The 22184-nt window shown below is 38.4% G+C and overlaps 6 protein-coding genes and 1 long non-coding RNA gene across 14 annotated transcripts; 3 read left to right on the top strand and 4 right to left on the bottom strand.

Moving 5' to 3' along the window:
- Positions 1–918: 918 nt before the first annotated feature.
- On the bottom strand, positions 919–1410 carry LOC135802002 (uncharacterized). The gene is made up of 2 exons (XR_010550495.1): positions 1247–1410; positions 919–1189 (listed from the first exon to the last, which is right to left on the bottom strand). It is a non-coding gene; the product is annotated as an uncharacterized lncRNA (long non-coding RNA).
- Positions 1411–2539: 1129 nt separating this feature from the next.
- Positions 2540–3335, bottom strand: LOC135801927 (small ribosomal subunit protein uS10-like). Its single transcript, XM_065315452.1, has 2 exons — positions 3175–3335; positions 2540–2971 (listed from the first exon to the last, which is right to left on the bottom strand). The coding sequence occupies exons 1-2, from the start codon at positions 3175–3177 to the stop codon at positions 2609–2611; spliced, it is 366 nt and encodes a 121-aa protein (XP_065171524.1). The 5' UTR covers positions 3178–3335; the 3' UTR covers positions 2540–2608.
- A 174-nt stretch (positions 3336–3509) lies between these two features.
- Positions 3510–5783, top strand: LOC135802012 (cilia- and flagella-associated protein 45-like). Its single transcript, XM_065315553.1, has 6 exons — positions 3510–3694; positions 3748–4615; positions 4677–4820; positions 4899–5051; positions 5106–5338; positions 5453–5783. The coding sequence occupies exons 1-6, from the start codon at positions 3654–3656 to the stop codon at positions 5529–5531; spliced, it is 1518 nt and encodes a 505-aa protein (XP_065171625.1). The 5' UTR covers positions 3510–3653; the 3' UTR covers positions 5532–5783.
- Positions 5784–6151: 368 nt separating this feature from the next.
- Positions 6152–12320, bottom strand: LOC135801926 (far upstream element-binding protein 3-like). Of its 4 annotated transcripts, XM_065315449.1 has the most exons (11): positions 12089–12320; positions 11856–11919; positions 11652–11810; positions 11314–11535; positions 10300–11091; positions 10032–10243; positions 9719–9937; positions 9429–9659; positions 9265–9367; positions 9019–9205; positions 6152–7929 (listed from the first exon to the last, which is right to left on the bottom strand). In XM_065315449.1, exons 1-10 carry the CDS (start codon positions 12176–12178, stop codon positions 9063–9065), a joined length of 2235 nt encoding a protein of 744 aa, XP_065171521.1. In that variant the 5' UTR covers positions 12179–12320; the 3' UTR covers positions 6152–7929; positions 9019–9062. The 4 variants fall into 4 exon arrangements, with proteins under 4 accessions (XP_065171521.1, XP_065171520.1, XP_065171523.1 ...); XM_065315448.1 differs by having other exon boundaries at positions 6152–9205; XM_065315451.1 differs by having other exon boundaries at positions 6152–9205; positions 9719–9922.
- A 445-nt stretch (positions 12321–12765) lies between these two features.
- LOC135802016 (sister chromatid cohesion protein PDS5 homolog B-B-like) lies at positions 12766–18099 on the top strand. 3 transcript variants are annotated; one of them, XM_065315558.1, is made up of 7 exons: positions 12766–13034; positions 13361–15452; positions 15520–15797; positions 15857–16708; positions 16774–17052; positions 17163–17198; positions 17283–18099. In XM_065315558.1, exons 2-7 carry the CDS (start codon positions 13373–13375, stop codon positions 17388–17390), a joined length of 3633 nt encoding a protein of 1210 aa, XP_065171630.1. In that variant the 5' UTR covers positions 12766–13034; positions 13361–13372; the 3' UTR covers positions 17391–18099. The 3 variants fall into 3 exon arrangements, with proteins under 3 accessions (XP_065171630.1, XP_065171628.1, XP_065171631.1); XM_065315556.1 differs by having other exon boundaries at positions 17160–17198; XM_065315559.1 differs by lacking the exon at positions 17163–17198.
- A 153-nt stretch (positions 18100–18252) lies between these two features.
- LOC135802019 (uncharacterized) lies at positions 18253–20540 on the top strand. Of its 2 annotated transcripts, none has more exons than XM_065315562.1 (5): positions 18253–18362; positions 18975–19092; positions 19177–19303; positions 19366–19572; positions 19727–20540. In XM_065315562.1, the coding sequence occupies exons 2-5, from the start codon at positions 19074–19076 to the stop codon at positions 20421–20423; spliced, it is 1050 nt and encodes a 349-aa protein (XP_065171634.1). In that variant the 5' UTR covers positions 18253–18362; positions 18975–19073; the 3' UTR covers positions 20424–20540. The 2 variants fall into 2 exon arrangements, with proteins under 2 accessions (XP_065171634.1, XP_065171635.1); XM_065315563.1 differs by lacking the exon at positions 18253–18362 and adding an exon at positions 18385–18719.
- Positions 20450–22170, bottom strand: LOC135802020 (cyclin-dependent kinase 20-like). 2 transcript variants are annotated; one of them, XM_065315565.1, is made up of 5 exons: positions 22063–22170; positions 21508–21741; positions 21022–21450; positions 20735–20962; positions 20450–20680 (listed from the first exon to the last, which is right to left on the bottom strand). In XM_065315565.1, the coding sequence occupies exons 2-5, from the start codon at positions 21691–21693 to the stop codon at positions 20534–20536; spliced, it is 990 nt and encodes a 329-aa protein (XP_065171637.1). In that variant the 5' UTR covers positions 21694–21741; positions 22063–22170; the 3' UTR covers positions 20450–20533. The 2 variants fall into 2 exon arrangements, with proteins under 2 accessions (XP_065171637.1, XP_065171636.1); XM_065315564.1 differs by lacking the exon at positions 22063–22170 and having other exon boundaries at positions 21508–21981.
- Between the last annotated feature and the right edge of the window lie 14 nt (positions 22171–22184).

The raw sequence follows: 22184 nt of genomic DNA, 5'->3' as shown, positions 1-22184 counted from the left end.
TACGTTACGTATTGCTTAAGAGAGTTCCCTCTCAGGGATGATCCCCTCTATAAAATTCGTTAAGGTAACCTGTGCTGATTTGTGTACTCCTTCTTTCATTTCAGCTGCAGGTCAGAACTTGTAAGAATATTTTGGCGTCACCTCTCCTGAGGCGACTTAAACTTAGAAATATTTAAACAAGGTCTCATAAGGATTGTCCTTATAAGGAGTTCCTCTGCGATCCCCACCATAAAATTGTTGATATGCCTGATAATTTCTGGGATGAAGCGCAGAGACATCGTAGCTGTAGGATGGGTCAAGCAATGGCCGACCGAAGCAGTGAGATCGACCAGAGCGCTGGAGGCGCTCTGGGGAGATCGACCGTAGACCGTCTTATAACGACACGTGTTTCGTAAAAAATTTAAAAAATCTCGATCCTCCCTGTTCTCTTTTCTCTTTCTATCTCCTTCCTCTTCTACTCTACTCTCTGTTCCCCTTCCTTCTATCTTCTCTATTCTTTACTACCCCTACTTCTATTTTTCTGTTCTCGTTTCTCTACTCCTTACTTTTCTTACTCTTATTGCCTTCAATTTGTATTTCCAATTCTCTTATATTTCCTCTGCCGTAAATTCATATATGTGCAACCCAAATTACACCTGATATTTTTATATTTGAGAAAAATGCCTTCAATTCCTGAGATTCGATCCGCGGTGCTCATAGCATGCCATGGTGCATCGTCTCCACTCGAACACCGAGTGTTTTTATCATTACTATTTGATTCTTATATTTATGTTTCTGCTTTATTCAACTTTTTAAAAACAACAACAAGCCTTAGCTATGTTGTACACGTTTCACGCACACAAGATTCATACGCAATATGATGTAAGACGCTTATCCTGGAAACGATAAAGAGGATATCACAAAGAAATGTGAATGCGATTAAATTTTAAATCGTTTTTTATTGATTATATTTAACAATACATTTTTTTTAAGAAATATCGACGGTATCAAATCCCGTAGCAGTAAAGACTTGCCTTGAAATACGCGCATCTCGAACACTACCGTCATAATGAAAACTCCATGGTTCGTGCACTCACAAACTTCTTCTCAGAGCACTAACGTTGTCTATTTACAGGAATTAATTTTAAATCTAAGTTATTGTTAGGTGCAAGAAAATAACTGTCAGCCGACGGAACGACACACGCGTGAACTGAAAATGAATTCGCGATTAATAAAAACACAACGCATCCCATCACACTTGTGAAACCTCGATCACGTCCGATTCTAGGGCATGTCGCCTATTCTTTATTAAATATTAGTCGATGTACTTAATTATGTTCTGAAGAAACCAAAACTAGTCGCGATGAACACGTGCGATCCACTCGTTGGCCGGAATTACACTGAATGTGCACTGAACTGCACACAGCTAACGTCGGCTACACGCGGTCACTATCAGTATTGCGATACGCTGGCGTAAAAAAATATATACAAACATCGCGTGAACCTAAACTGAAAGCATAGCAGCGCCAGGTTTGTTACTACTAACACACTCATTAATCTTTAATCTCTAGGCCCATTTGTCACCCAAATGTTTAATACCGACCAAAATTAATAAAGTTCTAACTGATTTAAGGGCACTTACTGACACTATCTGAAAAAAATAGAATTAAAATCGAGGCAGGAAAACGCGAGATACAGACGCTTTTTCACCATAACTTTTCAAAAATGACCAAAATTGATAAAATTAGAGACCCATTTAAGAGCACATCCCGGCACTTAAGGATGTGGAATAATATCGATTAAATGTTTCTATTTTAAAATGCACATGTTCAAATTTCGCTACTGTTAGTATTACTTAAAATTAAACGTAATTTAATACTATATCAGAAAACGTCAAAAAGAGAACGAAGGATAAATTTATACGATTCACTCCAACTATGATGCGAGTCATTTATTAGAAAAACAAATAAATTGTACCGGTTAAATTACAAGAAAAAGAAGTTAAATAGAATATACGAATTGTGTTTTAATAAAACAAATCAAATAAATGTAAAACACAAACAACTAAAACACGTGTTATTCAGATAAATTAAACGACACTAGCGCAACCTAGGTGTGAGAATTTAAACTAATCGACGATAAAGTACGCCAGCACCATCTAGCTTTCGCGGAACTAACTACGCCAAACGTAACAGGAAACTGCAGTATAGCTACTATAGAGCAACTACCAAAGCAACTTTAACAAAATGATTCAAAGTAAAGTTAAGTGAAAAGCAAATTTTAAAAAGTTTTAAAAATAAGTTGCCTTAAAACACAAATATGCCATTTTTCTGCCTTCCTCCTTTGATACAAAACTAAGATATGAATATAATAAACAATTTCAATACTTACAAATTAATTCAAAAAAGACTCTCTTGCAAGGTTCCATACAACCTAAAACAGACAAAAATTAATTTTAATAATTTAAAATATTTTGCTAAATACAATGTTAAAAAAACACATGTTTATAGCAATTCTCTTTATAAAAATTCCCGAAAACTCTAAAATAATGCAATAGATAAAATTTTCAGTTTTTTTTTATTTTCTATCATACATGTAGAAAAACAAAACTTGCTTAAACATAAACAGTTTAAGAATCAGCAATGGTGACCTCAACCTCTACACCAGGTTCAATGGAAATTGAGGTGATCTGCTTCACAATCTCGGAAGGAGAGTGAAGATCAATGACGCGCTTGTGGATCAACATACGGAAGCGATCCCAGGTCTTGGAACCTTCACCACAAGGTGTTTTGCGAGTGGTGATTCTAAGCGTCTTGGTCGGCATGCGAATGGGGCCCTTGACACGGAGCTTTTGCTTCTTGGCGCCGAGGATAAGGTCGCTGCAGACCTTCTCCAAGGAGCGCACGTTGCAAGAAGTCAGCGTGATGCGGATGCGATGGATAGGTGCCGACTCTTGGCCAGGCTTTTCCGGATTCTCTGCCTTCATGGTTGCCTACAAGTAAATTAATTAATTATAAACAAAACATTTAAATTGAATATAGATGGTTAGCTAGTTATAAGCAAATTTTAAAAATTAAATCTCGAAGCTAACAGATCCACGTATTTGAGGTTATATACGCAAAATGTTAACAGAAAACATTGTTAATACATGGAATAATTGGTCAAAACTAATAAATAACACAATTATAAGCTTACCATTGTTGATTCAAAACAAATGAAACGCTTCTGGTCGAGATAATCAAATATTTCGAGCGAATTTGATCAGCGCTGAACCAGAAACGGCGTGCACGGATCAAGCCACGAACAAAATGGCAGAGTTGCTTGTTTTGACGCTTCGGGAATCTTCGTGCACCATTACCAACATAAAGAAACTATAAAAGGAACTAAACAACCAAGCATAATAATTTTAAATATTGGATATCAATCATTTTTAGATGCATATTTATGTTACACAGCAATAAATATTAATTTTCATATTCACATATTATATTTTAATTATACCTATCCTTTTACCTGTTGTATTCGATCAAACAAAGGCAATAGTTGCCATAACAACGAATAAACAAGATAATTTGACGGAAAAAGTCAGACTGTATTCAGCAAGTAATCAATTTTCTACAATTTTTATAAACGCTTTCTACAAAATAAAAAATATACCCTTATCTTCAATTGCAATGATGGCTCGAAGAAAAATACGCGCCAAAGGAGACCACACGTAATATTTACGATAATTTTTTATAGCAAATAATTTAATTTTAATAACTTTAGTATTGAAGAATGCAACCATACAGTAAATAGTGTTCCTATTCACTATCATCCTCCAACTGCCAAAGAAGGTAAACCACAGATTACCTTAGTTTCCGGAACCGGAAAATGTGAAAGCATTATCATTCCAAGTCGAGAGCCACTCGCCATTCCTGGCATCTTAGAAAAGAAAGATTTCGAACGTCTTAAAAAACAAGCGAAAGTATTATCAAACGAGGAAAGAAACGCGCTCCTTAAGGAAGCAGAACAAAGGAAAAAGCAGCAACATGTTGATTCAGATAAACGAAAAGAACTGCTACGAAAGTTACATAATAAAGCACCGGAAAAAGGCTCAATCTTAGATGAAGCAGAAATGGAAGCTACCAAAAAGAATCAGTACATGTTACAACGTGCACGAGAACTGCGACAAGAGCAAGAAGACGAAGTAAAAACTTTGAATGGAATTATATTAGCTAGTAAATGTTTGGCAATTCGAGAAGCTCAAATTGCGGAGAAAAAGATTATAGCGAAAGAACTCGAAGATGAAGAACGTCGTTTAGATTTGATGATGGAACAGGAAAGACAACGTGCCATGCAGGAAGAAAAAGAAAAGCAGAAAGAAATCGAACTGCGTAATCGTCAATTTGTTGGTCAGGTAAAAGAACAATTGAAAGTGAACGAAATTCATGCACTCATAGATCGCGAAAAACGTGAGGAAGAAGCAAGAACTAGCAACAAATTACTGATTGCGTTCCAAAAGGCACAACTGGAAGAAATTCAGGAAAAGAAAAAGAAACAAGAGCAAACCAGGGAAGATTTGCGTAAAGCAAACGAATCTGCAACAAAGTTTAAGCAAATGAAGGAAGAAGAGGAGCGAATGATAGATCTTCGCGTAAATAATTGTTGGAAAACTATGTTTATTATCATTATTATATAATTATTTAATATTTTAGTTAAAACAATTTATGGAACAAAAGGAAAAAGAGGAAGAGGAAAGGAAACAGCAACAAGCCATATTAAAACAATGTAAAGATTCAGACATTCAACGGCTTGGCGAAAAGTCAGAGAAAGCGAATTGTTGGCGATTAAAAGGGAGGAAATGAATGTCTTTCGATTACATGAAGAGGTATTATATTTAAAAATCAACAACTTCGATTCTAAGTTAATTTTTATAGGCAGAGCGTGACTGGCGTAAGAATGAAAAAGAAAAAGCGATTAAACGTAAAGAAGGCATTGAGAAACTGCGCATCGAACGCCAGAAACAGATTGATGACATTAGAGAAGCTCAGGCATTGGAGATCGCCAGAGACCAGGAACAATTTTCTAATGTATTTGTTATTGAATTTTGTTGAATTAATTTACTAATGTAAGTATATTTGCAGGTTTGTAAGATACAACGCAAACAGTACGAACGCGAGATAGAAAAACGCAAGGAAGATAAACTCAAAGCCGAACAGAATCGCCGCGAGCTTTTGAAACAAGTCAACTTCAAAGAAAAGCAACGCATTGATCGAAGACGGCTCAAAATGGAAGAAGGCGAAGCCATGCGTCTTGAGGACGAGCTGCGCAAAGTGGACTTGTTGGAAACTTTAGAACGCAAACTAAATGCACTCGGGTAAGTTTCATATTACGTAAAAGTGCATAAAATTTAAAAATGGTCAGTCATTTATTGCAAAACTGCATTTTGTCCAAAAAACGATCATAGTGCAAAAATATATTCTGTTTTCAGTGAGAGCAGCATCCCGGAACGGACGATTCAGGACATCAGACGTCAGGCCGAGAAGAAGATCAAAGCGCATCTCCTGTGAGCATCCCGATACGGCAAGAAACAAATAATTCGACCAAAAACCAAATTCCTAACTAATCCAATTATAAAAGACACAAAAAAAGTAACAAACATTTTCTTCTTCAATAAGAATTAATCTAAAGGCAAAGAATTTTTTTCAAATAAATTTTTTAATGAAAAACAACTATAAATAGAAAGTGCTAATAACGCAATAATTAATACACAAAATAAACAAGAAAAAATGTAAAATAAAAAAAGCGTCGAGACACTTCCAGGCCTGCAACAATATCAACAACTGATAATTAAATAACGATCATATTATTGCAAACGTACGAGAGGCAGGATTTAAATTAACAGATCGATTACTTACTAATAAGCAAGCGATAAACATTGTTACGCTTGAATAAAAACTTCCTAGAAAGAGTACACACTATTTTTGTTCAATATTGGGCACAGGATAATTATATAAAGATAAAACTGCAAGTGCATAATAAATCAAACAAATACAAACACATCGTTCAAAAGTGTTGACAAAAATTGACAAATTTACCTTTTTGGTGTTCGAAATCCTCAATTTTTGTCCGCCGTCCGTCGAAAATTCATTACCTAAAAACATGGTATTTGGTTTTCATACAAAGCACGATGGTATTAATGTTTAATCGTAATCATATCATAATCATAATATAAGAGCATACTTATTAAATATTATTCGCTATCGAGTATAGATAGAATATGAATAATCATGTTTATGTGTGTGTGTTCAAAAATGTCTTCGGTCTCATGGTTAATACAAATCGTCAAGTTATATCAGAGAACATAGGAAAATAACGACGTTGCGTGGCAAAGAAACAAAAATATTACGAATATTATAGTAAAAGACGTTAATATGTTAATAGATATATATGCGTGGCCAACACGAGATTCATTTTTCATTTGATAAAAACAAAATGCGTTCCTCATAGGTCAGTCCATCCACGATGCCTAAAAATGTACAATCTGCATGCGCAATCCTGCAACACATTGCTATACATACACAGTTTATGAAATTTGACGCAAGTTTTGAGCTACACAAATTTGTGAATAGTGGGTTGCCACCTGCAAAAATCAATGCACAATTTGTTGCAACGTACGAAAATAGAAAATACATGAGCATATATATAATATAAAATAATGATTAATGAATTGAATACATATGATCGAAATTATTTCTTTCGCCAAGGAAAACCTACAAACGTGTGTGAACCATTTATGTTTCTATAATCATGTCATCGCTTATAATGCTACATTTGTGTTGTTAGTCGTGTTGATGTTCATGAGTTGTGTCCAGTATGGCCAGTAAATTTAAAACTTATCTTTTCAATTATGTACTTATTCTTACGCTAAATATGTTGTAACTAACTACTATCTAAGCTTTCTTTAATTCGTCGTAAACGTATTTAAATGTAATCTGGAAGCTATATAATTATTTATTCTCTTAATCGTGCATTAAGTTTGAATATTCAGTAATTTTATTCTTAAATTTTGTTTTGTAGAAGACATTTTCAACGTTTCGTTTTATTTTCAAATTCGTCAACTCTCCAATCTGCTATGCATACTTCAAAATATTCTATGTACAATCAATTATTCAAGTTCTTAGTATGTAGCTTAACGTCTTTCATCATTCCTATATCTAATATATTATACCATTACTTTCTCGTCATTGAAGTTTAAATTCTTTAATTCTTTCATAATTAAGCGGTACGTGAGAAAGTTAAATTAATATTTTATAAAAGTGAACAAAAAGTATACGTATTAAGCCATTACAAAAGCAAATATACGTCGGAATAAGTAAAGTCGCATGGATTAAACCATTACTTAACTTATACCGAATGTACGATGAAAGAGAAACATATTCAACGAAAGAAATCGATTATACTTAATAAACAAACAATCGCAAATATATAATTTCGCACATTCCTCTTGCGCGCGTCGCCGAATAGAGCACTTAATACGCTTAATACTTTTCGATTAAAGAGTTCATAGAATGATTTGTAACTTTAAGCGGCTGGTGAATATCTTCGGCTGTCTTCGAGATGATTTCTTCAGCGCCGCATCCGACGCACCTAAATTCTACGCTTTCGGCAACAACCAACCCAACAAATCGCAATCAAACATGTTCAATGTGAATGTTCAACCTTCAATAGCATCAGTATCAAACACCAATAACGTTTTCATCAAAGGGATACACATTATGCACATGTTATGGTAATGTTCATCGTCTGCATCATCATCAGCATGGTTCATCATAGGTTCGTCTTATTTTTTTTTTGTTTAACAACCGTAATTTGCGAAAATTAGTCAAGCACGCCGTCCTTGGCAATTGATGACCGAGACATAAAATGGCAAATTCAAGTGGCGGCGGCGATATTCATAGGATTTATCTGTAAATTGCACAAGAAAACACAAGATTGGAAGCGGTCGCTATATGCATCGGACCCAGATTTTGTTTTTGCCTGTAAATTCACTAACAATACTATCAACAAATTCAAAATACATGTAACAAATGAGCATTTTCTCCAAATAACCCCAAGTTATCCAAGTTATTGGAAGAAACAAAGGGATGCAATTAATTTCGAATAGATTTTATATTGCAATAGGCGTCTGAAGAACGTATTTTGATATCTAACAATACAAAGCCTTAAAACAAAATCCATTCTTCTGACTGCACATATTGCAATAATAAATAACTCACTAAGCATCCCCTTGTTGTATCTACTCCAAAACTATGTGTAACTTACTCTGCTCCAGCATTACAATGAATCAAAGATAGTATTATAAGTACATGAAAAACATTAAGTGATTACATTAAGAATAAAAGTGTTAAGAGCAAACAAAGGTAAGCGAATAAATCGTGTAGCCAATTAGGTATATTGTATATGAAAGAAATAAAACTACGGTCGCCTACGCGCAGGTTGCTGCCAAGTCTCGCCTGCCCTCTCTGCCCTGTCTGTAATACCTAACTCCAAATAATGAATCGACAAGGAGAGAGAAAGAGCATAATAGCACACAAATCAAACACAATGTCAATACAAACATCGATTAATAAATCAACAAATCAATTCAAAGTCATGTCAATAAATCACGTGCAGCAAGTAATCACCAAATAATTAGTTTTGCACTTTCAAGTCAATATGTAAATGCGTGAATGTACAAAAACACAGATATATATAATATACAAAATGGCGACAAGGTTGTGGTGGTGCGATATTCGATTAGAAAATTTTATCTTAGTGTGTAATCATTTATCTCAGATATAAAAGAAAATTCGAAATACGAGTTGACGACCCTCAATGGATCGTTCGTCGCCCGAACCAATCGTAAAAACATAATTGTAATGTATGATAAGCGTTAAGGACGTAGTCGATTATAAAAATATAAACAAAATCGAAGAGAGGACAATCCGAACGCAAATACACGTATATAAAAGTACAGTTAAGCCACGAAAGGGCGGTGTGTGATGGGGTACTCACGTTTTGTGTGTCGATGCCGACTGGGGGCGCGTTGTTGAGATCATTCAGTCGGAGGACGGCTGCTGCGTCTGCGGTGGGGCTTGCCCCTGCGTGCCGGGGGCACCGCCATAACCGTAACCAAAGTTATATTGACCGGCAGCGCCCTGTGGAACGGATGCTGTCTGTCCAGCTTGCGCACCATAATAACCTATATATCAAAATAATGTTAATTTTAACAAAGAAGGATTAATCTTGATAAAAACATACCTGTTTGTCCTTGGTATGCACCGTACGACTGCTGGTAAGCTGTCGTCATCGATGCCTGCGAAGATTGCAGGTTTGGTTGGGTACCAGCTGGCGGTGCAGAACTCTAATAAGTTAAATATTACAAATTAAACACTGCTTTTAGTACTGCTATTAAAATTAAATACTTTGTTTTTCATCTGCGCTTCAATCGCTTCAGCTTCTTTATGTTTGCCCAAGCTACGATAATAATCCGCCCACTGAGCGCTGTAATCTGGTTGACCATTCGCTGCAGGTTGCGCACCTCCTGCGGCAGCAGCGGCCGCTGCTGCTTGTGCAGTTGCTGAGTGCGTGGGATTCGCAGCGTTCGCTAAACTTGGCGTTGGCGCACTGGTAGGTGTGGGACCTTTGGTTTTTGACTACAAATAAACAACAATCGTTAATTTAATCCACATTACCACATTGTAAGCGTAGGTACCTGTTGTTCTATCATCTCTGCTTCTCGATGCATGCCCAGTGATCGGTAGTACTCAGCCCATTGCAGTGAATAATCGGGTTGACCCGTACCTCCTGGCATTTGTACACTGCCGCCAGGTACACCAGCTTGCTGTCCTCCATCGGCACCGTTACCGGCTTGTTGTGGACCGTTCCACTGCTGCTGGAAGCCTGGCACACCCCAACCCTGGGGATTGTAACCCTATTAATCAAAAATAAATATGAAAAAAATAAAATAAATTTAAAAAAGAAGAGTAAACATAGTTTTTAGTTTGAAAAATAAAATAAAAACTTACAGTAGGGAGAGCATTGGAGACATTACCACCCGCCGCAACAAAATTGATGGGTAGTTGAACCTTATCGCTAATAATACGCTTCGCCGCCTCAATTTGCTCCGGCTCGCCACGAATAATAAAAGTTTTGTCACCATTTGGATGTGCTGGTGAGCGCCGATCAAGCTCGCAATGCGCACCCGAATTCATGTTAATCTGCTTTATCGTGTCGCCACCTGAAATAATTCAATTATAAGATAATAATCACAAATCCATTTCGTTTCTTTGTTACCTCGGCCAATAATAACGCCACATTTGGAAGCAGGCACTGTGAACGTTACCTCAGCGGACTGCCGCCGATCATCCCAACCCTGATAATCATTTCCACCATTCCGGCCATTTCCCCGTCCGTCAAACCTGTCTCTGTTGCCTCGGTTGCCGCCACCGTTTCGGCCACCGCCGTTTCCGTCGCCATCACGTCGAATTACACTATCGATAAGCTCCTCTATTCTTTGACGAGCTTGTTCGACATTCTGTGGTTTGCCAGAGAGGTAACACCGCCTCTCGCCGGGTCCCTCGTCTCTGGCTTGTTGGAATTGCACTCTTGCGCCGGTTTCAGCTTGGATTTTCTTTATCATATCTCCTCCCTTGCCGATAACAACACCGACAGCTGCCCGTGGAACTAGTACTTCTACTTCATTGCCGCCTCCTCCGCCACCGCCGCCACCATTACCATAGTCGTTGCCACCTTGGAAACCTTGACCTCCGCGATCACCACGATCGCGACCACCTCCTCCGCCCTGACCTCCACCGCCACTTCCTCCTCGATTGAAAGCCTGCATTTCTTTTTCAGCAATCAGATCGTAAACCAATTGTTTTGCGTATTCTACTTTCGCGGGATCGCCGCTAATGCGTAGAGGTTTTTCCTGTTCTTGATTGGGACCATCTTGAATGACAACCATTTTGGCACCGGAACGTTCCTGTAATTGTTTTATTGTTTCCCCGCCCTTGCCGATTATCAATCCGACTTTCGGGCCGGGAACCATTATTTCCACAAAGTTACGCCCCGCATTGCCATTTGCACCTAGAATAATTGATTGCAATAATTACTTCAAACGATGATTGAATATTTTACACATTTGTTGGAAATAATCGGGTTCAGGAATTCTAGGAGTGGAGGAGAATCCGTTATAACCGTCTGGAGAAATGTGAAATACTGGATACAATCCTGTTAAATGAGAGGAAACAAAACGTGCAAGGAGTTGCTTCGTGCGTGAATTTAGCAAACTTGTGTTTGATATTTTACCCTGTCCAAGTCCGGGTCCAAGATCGAGCCCGGCGATGCCTTCGGAACGTCCGCGCTGGTGCACGATATTCATGATGAGCTCCTTTGCTCTGGTGATAGCCTCACGCGAGCCCGACAACGAGCAAACGCGTTCCGGCTGACCAGCAGAGTCGGGTGCCATCTGAATCTTACAGCCGGACTCGACCTGTAAGCGCGTTATTTGTTCGCCACCCCTTCCTATTACTGTAAAAATATTTATATGCATATGAATACAATTGTATCAAATGAATTCTTAGATAAATTCATGTGCAAACTGATTAAATTACTTGGTAGAGGTTAAGTTAATTAATAAAACTTACTCAATCCAACCATTTTATCAGGGACCTTGATGTCTTCATTAATCTGAGGTCCACCCCCAAGGGCCGGCTGCCCCATACTCTGTCCCATTGGTCTGGGAACATTTCCAACCATTGAAGTTGCTAGTTTCTTGCTATCGGGCTCTAAAATTAATCCCTCTTCTTCTAACGTTAGTGATGATAGAGTTACTTGTAAGTTTAATTTACCTTGCCCATCTTCCAAAGGCCGCTTCTGTCCCGCGCCCGCGGTAGGGTTGATTTTTGCCGCTATCTGCAAGGGTAAACAAAGTTACTAAAACTGCACGACTGACAAACGCGGTGTGCTATAGTGACGAATGATTGTAAAGTGGGTGAAGTATAATTCGCATTCGTTGCAAAATCTTAGCAGGCGAAGCCGGAAGAACGCGGGACTAAAGAAGAATATCGCAGAGGCGTCTTACTTGTTTCGCTCGTTGGAGGGCGGCGGCAAACGCCGACGATGTGTTGAAATTCTGCTGTGGTGGCGGCGCTACCGCTGAATAGTCACTCATCTTTTACATTCACAATGCCGACATGGAAAGTCTTCTATGCTACTCGGAATCTATAACATGGAGTGCGTGCCCACCGTTCGCGTGAAGAACTCCCGTTTTGCTTTTGATAGCGATCGGACAGCGACAGCGTTGTTAGTGACTTTTTTAGTGATTCGCAATACCAACCAACGTTAATTTCCCTCCAAATCAGCGTTCCAATTGCAGAAACCAACTCTTGGCTTTATTAAACCTGTATTATCATTTATATTTGCCCAATATATACAGATATTATTAAATAACTGAAAACAACACCCAAAATTAATTATGAATTAATTTATATTGTTTCTAAACTCGAATAAAATCACATTGTATAATTCAAACAAATGATGCTACCTATGTTGCCACCTAAACACACCCAGAACTGGATTATCTGCTGAATATTTCAGGTTTTGGGAATAAACTGCCAGCTATAATTAAAGACTAATCCAATAAGTTCAATTACTATGAATTATCAACAAATTTAATAAGAGGCTATAGGGACGCTATAATAATCGGCAACGGTGTAAATTCGAGCGATGCGCTCGCAGCGCTTACTAGTCGTACCGCCATTTTGCATCGCATTTGCCAGTACAGCGGCTCCTGAACGCCGCGACGCGAAGACAGCCAACAAGCCAACGGGTCTTACAAAGTTTCACCAGGAAGTTTCGCGCCGATCGCTAACCGCGCATACGGGATTTCAACGCGGCGACTTTCATGTGCATCATACGCCCGCGCGCGTGTCAATGATTTGTGTAAAGTGCGCGCAGCGTTGGTTCCTGGACTTTGAGAAATAAATGTAAATAAATCCCGCTTGGAGTCACCAACGTAACCAACTCAGGTTAGTAAATTGCAGTTCAACAATCGCATCCGTAATTTTTCAATAGATTTTCATCTACAACTATGTATTTGTTTCCATGGTATATAGAAAATTATTCAGAGCGTACGCGTCGAACAAGTGCGTGCGGTTCTCGTTTGTTTTGATTACCGTTGCTTTTTACTTAACCCTATGAGGAACGCCGAAAATTCGATGCGCGACTAGTTGTTTTCTTGGAAACTCTAACAATAAAATATTTAACTTGCATTTGTTTACAATATGATAATATTTGGAATAAACAATAGCGAATACAGCATTATCTTGTTGTTAAATGCAATAATTTTGTTTAGAACCGCTGCAAAATGTCGGAGATAGTTTACCCGCCTGGCTGCAGGCCAATCACAGACGACCTCGGCGCCGACGAGCTCATCCGACGCCTGAAAACCCTCGCGCATACACTCCAGGCCATGGGACAAGACGAGGGCGCCTACCAACAGTACATCCCGCTCGCATTACACCTTGCTGAAGAGCAATTCCTCTCACATCCGTCTCGGGACGTTCAGCTTCTGATTGCCTGCTGCATCGCTGACGTACTCCGCGTATACGCTCCAGAGGCTCCGTATAAGGACACCGATCAAGTGAAAACAATCTTCCTCTTTTTAATCACACAACTATCAGGGTTAAAAGACCCCAAAGACGCCGCTTTCAAGCGATATTTTTACCTCCTCGAAAATCTCGCATATGTTAAATCATTCAACATGTGTTTTGAATTGGAGGATTGTCAGGAGATTTTCTGCGCATTGTTTCATCTGATGTTTAAAATCGTCAACGACGAACACTCCGGCCGAGTGAAGAGTTTCATGTTGGATGTTTTATGTCCATTGATCACTGAAAGTGACATAGTCAGCAATGAGCTTCTGGATATTATCCTGATGAATATTGTTGAGCCAAACAAGACGAGCAAAAAGAACGCGTATTTGTTAGCAAAAGAGTTGGTTGTGAAGACGTCTGACACATTGGAGCCTTACATTCAAGGTTTCTTCAATCAGGTGTTGATTCTTGGTAAAGAAGACAAGACACTTTCAATTTGCGGCAAAGTTTATGATTTGATTTACGAATTGAATCACATTTGTCCGCATATTCTATTAGCAGTGCTGCCACAGCTCGAATGCAAACTGAAAAGCCCTTCGGAGAGTGAGCGTCTAGGAGCTGTGGCGCTTTTGGCGCGAATGTTCAGCGAAAAAGATTCTGAGCTCGCGCGTCGTCACACTCAACTATGGCGTTCGTTTCTGGGTCGTTTCAATGATATTTCTGTCGGAATTAGGACAAAATGCGTTCAGTATTCGATGCATTTCCTGTTAAATCATCCAGATTTAAGGAAGGACATCACAGATACTTTAAAAATGCGTCAGCATGATGCGGAAGAGACTGTGCGCTATGAAGTTGTCATGGCGATTGTTACAACTGCTCGGAGAGATTTCCAAGTGGTGTCTGACAGCGAAGACCTGCTGGAATTCGTCAAGGAGCGCACGTTGGATAAAAAGTTCAAAATCCGTAAGGAAGCGATGAGTGGACTCGCGATGATTTACAGAAAACATCTCTCTGATCCTGACGTGCCGAACGCCACAAAGAAAGCTGTCACTTGGATCAAGGATAAAATCCTTAACGGTTATTACATGGCAGGTATGGAGGATCGTTTGTTGGTGGAACGTCTACTTAACACGTGCCTCGTTCCCTTCCAACTGCCCGCTGCTGAAAGAATGAAGAAACTTTATCATCTTCTTGGAACTGTTGATGATCACGCACGCAAGGCATTCATGGAGTTGCAGAAGAATCAACTCTGTGTGAGGAAGCTTGTCCTCGAATGGCTTGATTTGCATCGACGTCCATCAACATCTGATGTAGCTAAAGAGTCGATGAGTAAAGTAACTTCTCTGTCGCGATGTCTGCCAGAGCCTGTCAAAGCAAACGAATTTCTGACGAAGTTTTCTAATCATCTTAGAAAAGATGCAGCGCTCTTGGATGCGATGGATACAGTCGCTCGGCCGTCGGTTAGTTGTCAAGAATGTTCTGAGGCTACTGCGAGCGTATTAAAGAAGCTCGGCCAGCCGGTTATGACGAATTTGTACTACAACACAGTGAAGATGCTTCTGGAGAGAGTTAGCAGTGTAATGGTTGATCACAATGCAATTAAACTACTTGTAGGCTATGTGGATGATTGTTTGCGTGGAGGGAACACGGTCGAAGAAGTTGGGTTACACCCAGCGACTGCTGGCGACCGCGGATTGAAACTGCTTGTCATGTTGAGTAGTGTTTTCCCATCGCATTTTCATCATACGGATGTTTTGGAGGAGTTGATGGAGATGTTGAATATTGAGGATGAAAATGTGGCGCCTTTAGTTCTTAGCGTTTTCACTTGGTTAGGAAAATATAAAAGTTTATGTAAGTAAACATAGATAATTGAGTTTAATTGTAATTTGTATTTATTTTGTGTGTTTTATGTTTATAGCTGAAGATTTCCCGCAACTGATGGAGTCTCTCGCCCCAATGTGTAAAAACTTTGCTGAAACCGGCACACCAAAGCAGGCGAAACAGGCTATCCGCTGTATATACGTGAATATGGTCGATTTGCACGATACGCTATTCCCTGCCATCCTAGAAGCAACGAAGAACAACTTGGAGCCGCAGAATTTATACTATCGCACGGCGATTGTCACTTTGGGTCATATTGCGTTCAACGTGCCCGAAAAATGCAAAGTTCAAATCAAAAATATTGTTTCCCGAAAGGTAAACTAACAAATTTCACATTATTGCATTATGTAACTTTGTTTTATTTTATTTCACAGATTGTAAAAGAATTGTTGGTGAAAGATGTCAAAGATGGCGAAGAATGCCACGATATGGAAACGACGTGGTGCTCCGAAGACGACCTACCCGAAGAAACACGCTGTAAAATCGAAGGTCTCAAAGCAATGGCTCGTTGGCTGCTTGGGCTGAAACAAGATATTGCATCCGCGCAGAAAACATTCCGCATGCTTAACGCATTCATTCTACACAAGGGTGATTTGCTGCAATCAGGCAAACTATCTCCGGCGGAAATGTCCTGGTTGCGCTTATCCGCCGGTTGCGCGATGCTGAAAGTATGCGAACAGAAAGGCGTTGGTGATCAGTACACCGCCGAACAATTCTACAACCTCGCTACGCTGATGACGGACGAGGTGAAGCAAGTACGCGAATTATTTGCTGCTAAACTACATAAGGGTTTGTGCCGCGGCTTGCCGAATAAATGCCTACCCTTGGATTTCATGGGCTACTACGCCCTTGCCGGCAAGGAACCCGATAATAAGCTGAAACAGACTATCAAAAACTACATGGTGGCCGATATCAATAAGCGGCGTGATTGCGTCAAGACGTTGACAATGGGCGCGGGACAAATCGACAAGGCGATGAGTGAATTGCCGCACATACTGCCCGATTACATGCTGGTGTTTGCCATCCCAGTACTAGCGCATGATCCTGCTTTCTCCAAGTGGGACGATGTGAATGATTTGACGAAGGCGAGATTGTGCCTCTGGTTTATTCTCGAGCCGCTTATTAGCAAGAGCGAGTACTTTAGCTATGGATTTTACAAGAACTGCATCGAGCGTATGAAGAATCACAAGGATTCACTACGACCTGATGATGATTCAATAAATTACGTAAGTTATAATTTAAAAAAACTTTGTCAAACATAATTAACGTGTTTTTTCCTTCTTTTTAATAGAAATTATGGGCGTTATGCGATTTAACGAGCGGATTGCTCCTGACGAAGACGTTACACTACGACATGAAGGACTTCCCGTCTGACACACGAATACCTGCGATGTACTTCACACCGCAGACAGATTTCGTCAACGCGAGAGTATTCCTCCCGCCAGAGTTGCAGTATCAACCGAAGAAGACCGGCATCACACTGTCAATGATCAACGCCGAGCGAAACAAGAAGGTGAAGAATAAGCACACCAAGCTGGAACCCTGTGGGCCGCTAGGCACAGACGTCCAAGTAAGTTTATTTTGTTTATTTTCTTTAGTAATCATTAGTTTTAATGGCAACATTATCATTATATTTGTCATACGTGCAAAAATAATTGTGTTTTAATTGTGCGCAAGCAGCCGCCTCAAGTATTAATTAAAGGAATAGATGCCCAGGTAAAAACACACGTTTGACATTGCTGTATTTTGAATTGTGTGTGTTTGATAATGTTATGTACATAAATGTGTGTTTTATTATAGCCTTCAGAAGCGTCGGAAACGAAGATACAAGTCCCGGGTCTGGAAGACATCGACGAGCCGCCGGCGAAGCGTCTACGCGAGCGAATAAAACTTGAGATGGATAAGTGACCGGATGCCTCATTGTAAATATGGATTGTATTTCTAAACAAGTTAAATGATAACTACCGATAGTCGATCTCCTTTTTTTCTACGTTTTATTTGTAACGTCTGTCGACAGTCGCATGTAATTTCCACACAAAGCAGTATATTCCGACGAAAGAGAACAATAACAGAAATAACTATACACTGTTATTTGAATTCTCTGATTGTGTATTTGAATGAAGACAGTAATTTTAATATCGCGAGGAGGACACATTAACTCAACTGTACTGTACAATAAGAGAAAGATAGTGCCGAATGGATTTGGGGGTGAGAGTACGAAAGAGGGTGGTTCGTTTCTGGTAAACGCAACTATTATATTCCTTGAACGTTTTGTTCAAAAAGCCGAAAGAAGTACCCGCTGTGTTTTTTTCATTTTTATCATACTATGATGATTTCTAGTTTAAGTTGTACAATGATTCATCTATTAAGTTAGCTTAAAATGTAAGTTTTACGGACACTCAACACAAACACATTTACATCTTTTCATTATTATGTATTTATTTGGTTGTATTGGATTGGTGTAAATGATTACAATTTGCTCTTTTATGTTCAGTGTAGTTTTATCTTATGTTATTTCGAATGCGTTCATTTTCCATCCCGATTATGTAATTTACATTTGGAGAAATATTTTTTTTACAAATGTATACTTAAGAGTAAAAAAACTATACATAAACAATTTGTGGATTGCATTATTACGAGATTGATAACCTTGATGGTATCTTTATTTATAAATAATAAGAGCTTTTGTTCTAACTTCCGATGAAATGATTCAGATCAAGCTTTGTTTCAAGTGTTTATTACAATCGATTATGACAAAAAGTGGAATCCGCTTTTAAGAGGTTTGTCGCGAGTCAGATAACGCGCGGAATAATCCCCGGAGCATGTTCTCTATAAATGTATGTGTCCGGATATTGGCGTGCAACTTGGCAACCAAATTCGGTGAGTTTACATCACACTACGGATTATTACATATATTTCGGTTGGCGAGTGAGTGCTCGCCTTGGGCGAAAGTTCGGAAAGACCGCGTGCGGCTTCTCGTTCGTCAAATTGCGTAATAGTTTCTGTGTGCGTAAACTTTCACCTGTCATTCCCCTCGCATCGCAGCCTTGCTGCAGCGGGAAGTGGAAGTTTGGAGTGGTCACATTTTCGCGCAAGTTTCACATTCAACAATGAATGTTCTAACAAACGCGACGCTTTGATGTAATATTGCAATACAAAATAAAAATAGTTTGCGCGTGAAAGTGTTTACAAGAAGTTACGTTTTAAATTAACATATTATGTTTAGTTTCAATTGAAGTGAGTAAAAACTCCGCGCGTTTCTATATTCTATACAAGTTGCGGATTTGTTCTATTCGTGTGCAGCGCAGTGAATCTATCGAGGTCTTTTCTTATTTTCTCATTGCAACGCGAAAGGCATAGCTAACAATTTCAACCTTGCGCCGAGTGGAAAATGAGCACAAGCTGCTTGAGCGCTGATGCGTGATGACCACAGCTTCATACATTAGAATCGAAAACTTTAGTTCCAAAACTCATCAATATTTATTTTCGTAGATATTTTAAAATATTCTCTAAAGTGAAGCTGAATAGAAAGTTTGCAGCCGTGGATTATCTTCAATTTTTGACCTTTTAACATCATCGCCCGAACACAACATGAAAGATTCCACATCAAGTAAGTAGTTAATCTAAGATAATCAACTTTTATTAATACTAATTGCTTCTAACCATTGCTAAATTGCATTACCTTGATTTTTAGATTTCGACGCTGAAAAATTCGTGGATAATTTAATAAATAACGGAGCACGAGTGAACTGTGACAATACAAATGATAAATACAACGAATATAAATTACCTGCTGATTTTGACGAAGAGAAATTTAAACGGTTTGAATAAAATAATTTGGTTTTTATTTTTTTACATGTCTATAAATTCGTAATATTTACAGGGGACAAAAATTCTATCATGACAACATATTTATGCTCTTCATGGGAAAGTTGACTGGGCTAGTGACGATTTTATCCATACCATCAATTTTAAAAATACTTGTTTTTACTAATATGTCTGCCACAACTTATACCTCCTACAGGCGTTACATGGCGACCATTTTTCACATGAATGTTTGGTATACGGATGATTTTAAACCTGGATCAGAGTAAGTTGGTGGTAACAACTGTTTTAAACCGAAAAAATACTTAAAATGTTTAATTTCTTTTATTCTCTAACCTGTAGTGTTACAATTTTACTTTATTAAGGTTGGGAAAGTTAAAAGATACTTAAATAAGTAAAATAAATTTAAATATTTTTAGTTTGTGGAAATCAATGACAGATGTGCGAAGAAAACACAACACAGCAAGTAAACGCAGCGCTTGTGTTGGTGCCAATCGCATATCACAGTTGGACATGGCCATCACTCAATTTGGTTTCATGGGATACGCTTTGACCCACCCGGAAAAAATAGGACTTTTTCATCCAGACCCGGTTGGATTAGAAGGTTTTGTTTACCTATGGAGAATCATCGGTGATTTAATGGGAATTGAAGATCAATTCAACATCTGTCGTCATTCTGCTGAGGATACGCGTGCTGTCTGCCAGCTTATTATCGAAAAGCAATTGAGAAAGTATGCTGAACAACGAGATCCTCTCTTTGTTAAAATGGCGAGCACTTTGGTTGAAGGCATGCAAGTTATGCAACCGTTCTTGTGTCCCGGATTAACACTAGTCGTTATCTTAAGATTGGTATCGCCAGGAAGTCAACTTTTAAAGGAGGAGATGGCTAAACTAAACAAGGATCAATTATGGTCTTATAACTTTGAACAACTTGTAATAAATTCATGCCGGCATTGGTTCTGGAGATGGTATTTGAATATGACATTGCACGTATCACTCTGGTTGATGAAATATTTTCCATTTTTGGCGTTGTGGAAATACGGCCGTAAAGATGGCTACGTACGGATTTTAGAAGAACCGGCGCCATCTTTGAGAAATGTTTACCAATCTGGTTAGTCACGGGTTGGAAAATTCGCTTGGTATTTAATTATTTTGTTTATAAAACAAGATTGACGCTTTAAAATTTGTTACAACACAACATATTTATATTAAACAATGTTCTATGATTAAAAATCTCGTAAAACTTCATCGAAGGCACCGAGCATCATCTCCACATCGACATTATTTTCTCTTTCAGCAATAATACTAGCGCTGGGCAATTCTGACGGTCGACAGGCTATTGGTTTCTCACTGAAGAATTTGTGATGCAAAGCCTATAAAAATATAGTTCAATTTCGTTAAATTTAAATATTTAGATGTTAACATACTGCTTTTGCGCTTAATCGTCGTTCTTGATCGTAAACAACAAAACTTTTAACAAAATTCCTTGATTCGACGGTAGCTTTAGGTAAAATTGTATTCCAACTAGACCCAGCATTTCGTGCAAATGTTATTTTATTATAATCTGGGAGTTCAGACAATCCAGGCCATGTTTCTTCCGATGGTGTACCAAGTGTATGCAACACAATTGCAAGTTGTTCAATATCAGTCTCACCCTAAACATAATATTTTTATTAAACTTCTCAAACTAAAAATCTATCTGAGGCAACTCTACCGGAAATAATGGCGATCTATTAATCATTTCCGCTGCAATGCATCCAACTGCCCACATATCAACAGAATTTGTGTATTTTCGTGCTCCGTACAACAATTCCGGTGCACGATACCACCGTGTTGCAACCTGATGGGAGTATAAGCGGTCTGGTTCATTTTCCACGTAGATTCTCGCCAAACCAAAGTCTCCGATTTTTAAAACACCGTTATTAGATATAAGCAAGTTTGTGGGCTTTAAGTCGCGATGCATGATGTGGTTTTCATGCATATACATCACGCCTTCCAAGAGCATCCAAAGATACGCTTTTATTTTCGGTAGATCGAGTTCTTCTCGGAGAAATTGCATCATAAGGTGTAGATTAGCGGGTAAGTATTCCATGACTATGACAAGGCCCATTCCAAGTGGGACTACATCGGTTAATTTGACTATCTATAAAAGTATTGTATGTAAACTTATGTAAATTTGATTAATCGAATTTAATATTACGTTTTCATGATTGAGGACTTTGAGTGTTGTAATTTCTCGAACCAGATTTTTGGGTATTCCCTCATCGAGGTTTTTGATAACTAGTTTTTTTAGAGCTACATTTTGGTTGTCGAAGCGGTCGATTCCTTTCATCACGTATCCATGCGCACCTTGACCAATACGACCAATAATTTTATACCGATCCATTTTACTTTTTATTTACCTTCACTTAAATTGTACATTTTTATTGTATATCTGCAAGTAATCGTTTTTACACTGTTTGTTTGTATTGTAAAGTTTAATTGATTGTTTCTCGTACGAAAGAAAAGTAAAATTATAAATAAATTTATTTAATACTGTAAAACTAGAATAAATAAGTATAAAATTTATATTTTCTAAGTTGAGCCACAAAAAATAATACGGCAAAACCAGAAATTCAAATTTACTTCAGAGAATTTAAATTTTTGCGGTGACAATGTCATTGTCGCCATTTTCTAGTTCAAAGCAACATTTAAAATACGAATAAAACTACAAAAACGCATTCTTTGTATTGATTTAAAATAAAATAATAAATACTTTTGAAAAGAAGACAGTAATTCGATTTGACATTATTTTAAAATCTTCATCAATGTGTAGCGAAAAATCATTTGCGGTGTTATGTAACATGCGCGCTGTGCGCAAGCGTCGCGTTTTTGACT

This window comes from Atheta coriaria, unplaced genomic scaffold (assembly GCF_025399875.1).
Source record: "Atheta coriaria isolate IRGN ID8LTWV9N9 unplaced genomic scaffold, Caltech_Dcor_3.1 hic_scaffold_14_pilon, whole genome shotgun sequence".
Taxonomy (NCBI): domain Eukaryota; kingdom Metazoa; phylum Arthropoda; class Insecta; order Coleoptera; family Staphylinidae; genus Dalotia; species Dalotia coriaria.
This window is presented reverse-complemented; position numbering and strand designations above follow the sequence as displayed.

What these genes read in the sequence shown, in the direction of transcription:
- LOC135802012 (XM_065315553.1), top strand. Translation starts at nt 3,654, where the DNA reads ATGATGGCTCGAAGAAAAATACGCGCCAAAGGAGACCACAC. An exon ending in AGCGAATGATAGATCTTCGC is followed by an intron (nt 4,616 to 4,676) that starts GTAAATAATTGT and finishes TTAATATTTTAG; the next exon opens with TTAAAACAATTTATGGAACA. An exon ending in ACCAGGAACAATTTTCTAAT is followed by an intron (nt 5,052 to 5,105) that starts GTATTTGTTATT and finishes GTATATTTGCAG; the next exon opens with GTTTGTAAGATACAACGCAA.
- LOC135802020 (XM_065315565.1), bottom strand. Translation starts at nt 21,693, where the DNA reads ATGGATCGGTATAAAATTATTGGTCGTATTGGTCAAGGTGCGCATGGA. An exon ending in ATAGATCGCCATTATTTCCG is followed by an intron (nt 20,963 to 21,021) that starts GTAGAGTTGCCT and finishes TATTATGTTTAG; the next exon opens with GGTGAGACTGATATTGAACA. An exon ending in GACGATTAAGCGCAAAAGCA is followed by an intron (nt 20,681 to 20,734) that starts GTATGTTAACAT and finishes ATATTTTTATAG; the next exon opens with GCTTTGCATCACAAATTCTT.
- LOC135802016 (XM_065315556.1), top strand. Translation starts at nt 13,373, where the DNA reads ATGTCGGAGATAGTTTACCCGCCTGGCTGCAGGCCAATCACAGACGAC. An exon ending in AGGAAAATATAAAAGTTTAT is followed by an intron (nt 15,453 to 15,519) that starts GTAAGTAAACAT and finishes TTATGTTTATAG; the next exon opens with CTGAAGATTTCCCGCAACTG. An exon ending in ATGATGATTCAATAAATTAC is followed by an intron (nt 16,709 to 16,773) that starts GTAAGTTATAAT and finishes TCTTTTTAATAG; the next exon opens with AAATTATGGGCGTTATGCGA.
- LOC135802019 (XM_065315562.1), top strand. An exon ending in GACGAAGAGAAATTTAAACG is followed by an intron (nt 19,304 to 19,365) that starts GTTTGAATAAAA and finishes TAATATTTACAG; the next exon opens with GGGACAAAAATTCTATCATG. An exon ending in GATTTTAAACCTGGATCAGA is followed by an intron (nt 19,573 to 19,726) that starts GTAAGTTGGTGG and finishes AAATATTTTTAG; the next exon opens with TTTGTGGAAATCAATGACAG.
- LOC135801926 (XM_065315448.1), bottom strand. Translation starts at nt 12,178, where the DNA reads ATGAGTGACTATTCAGCGGTAGCGCCGCCACCACAGCAGAATTTCAAC. An exon ending in GCCTTTGGAAGATGGGCAAG is followed by an intron (nt 11,811 to 11,855) that starts GTAAATTAAACT and finishes TAACGTTAGAAG; the next exon opens with AAGAGGGATTAATTTTAGAG. An exon ending in CAGAGATGATAGAACAACAG is followed by an intron (nt 9,660 to 9,718) that starts GTACCTACGCTT and finishes GTTTATTTGTAG; the next exon opens with TCAAAAACCAAAGGTCCCAC.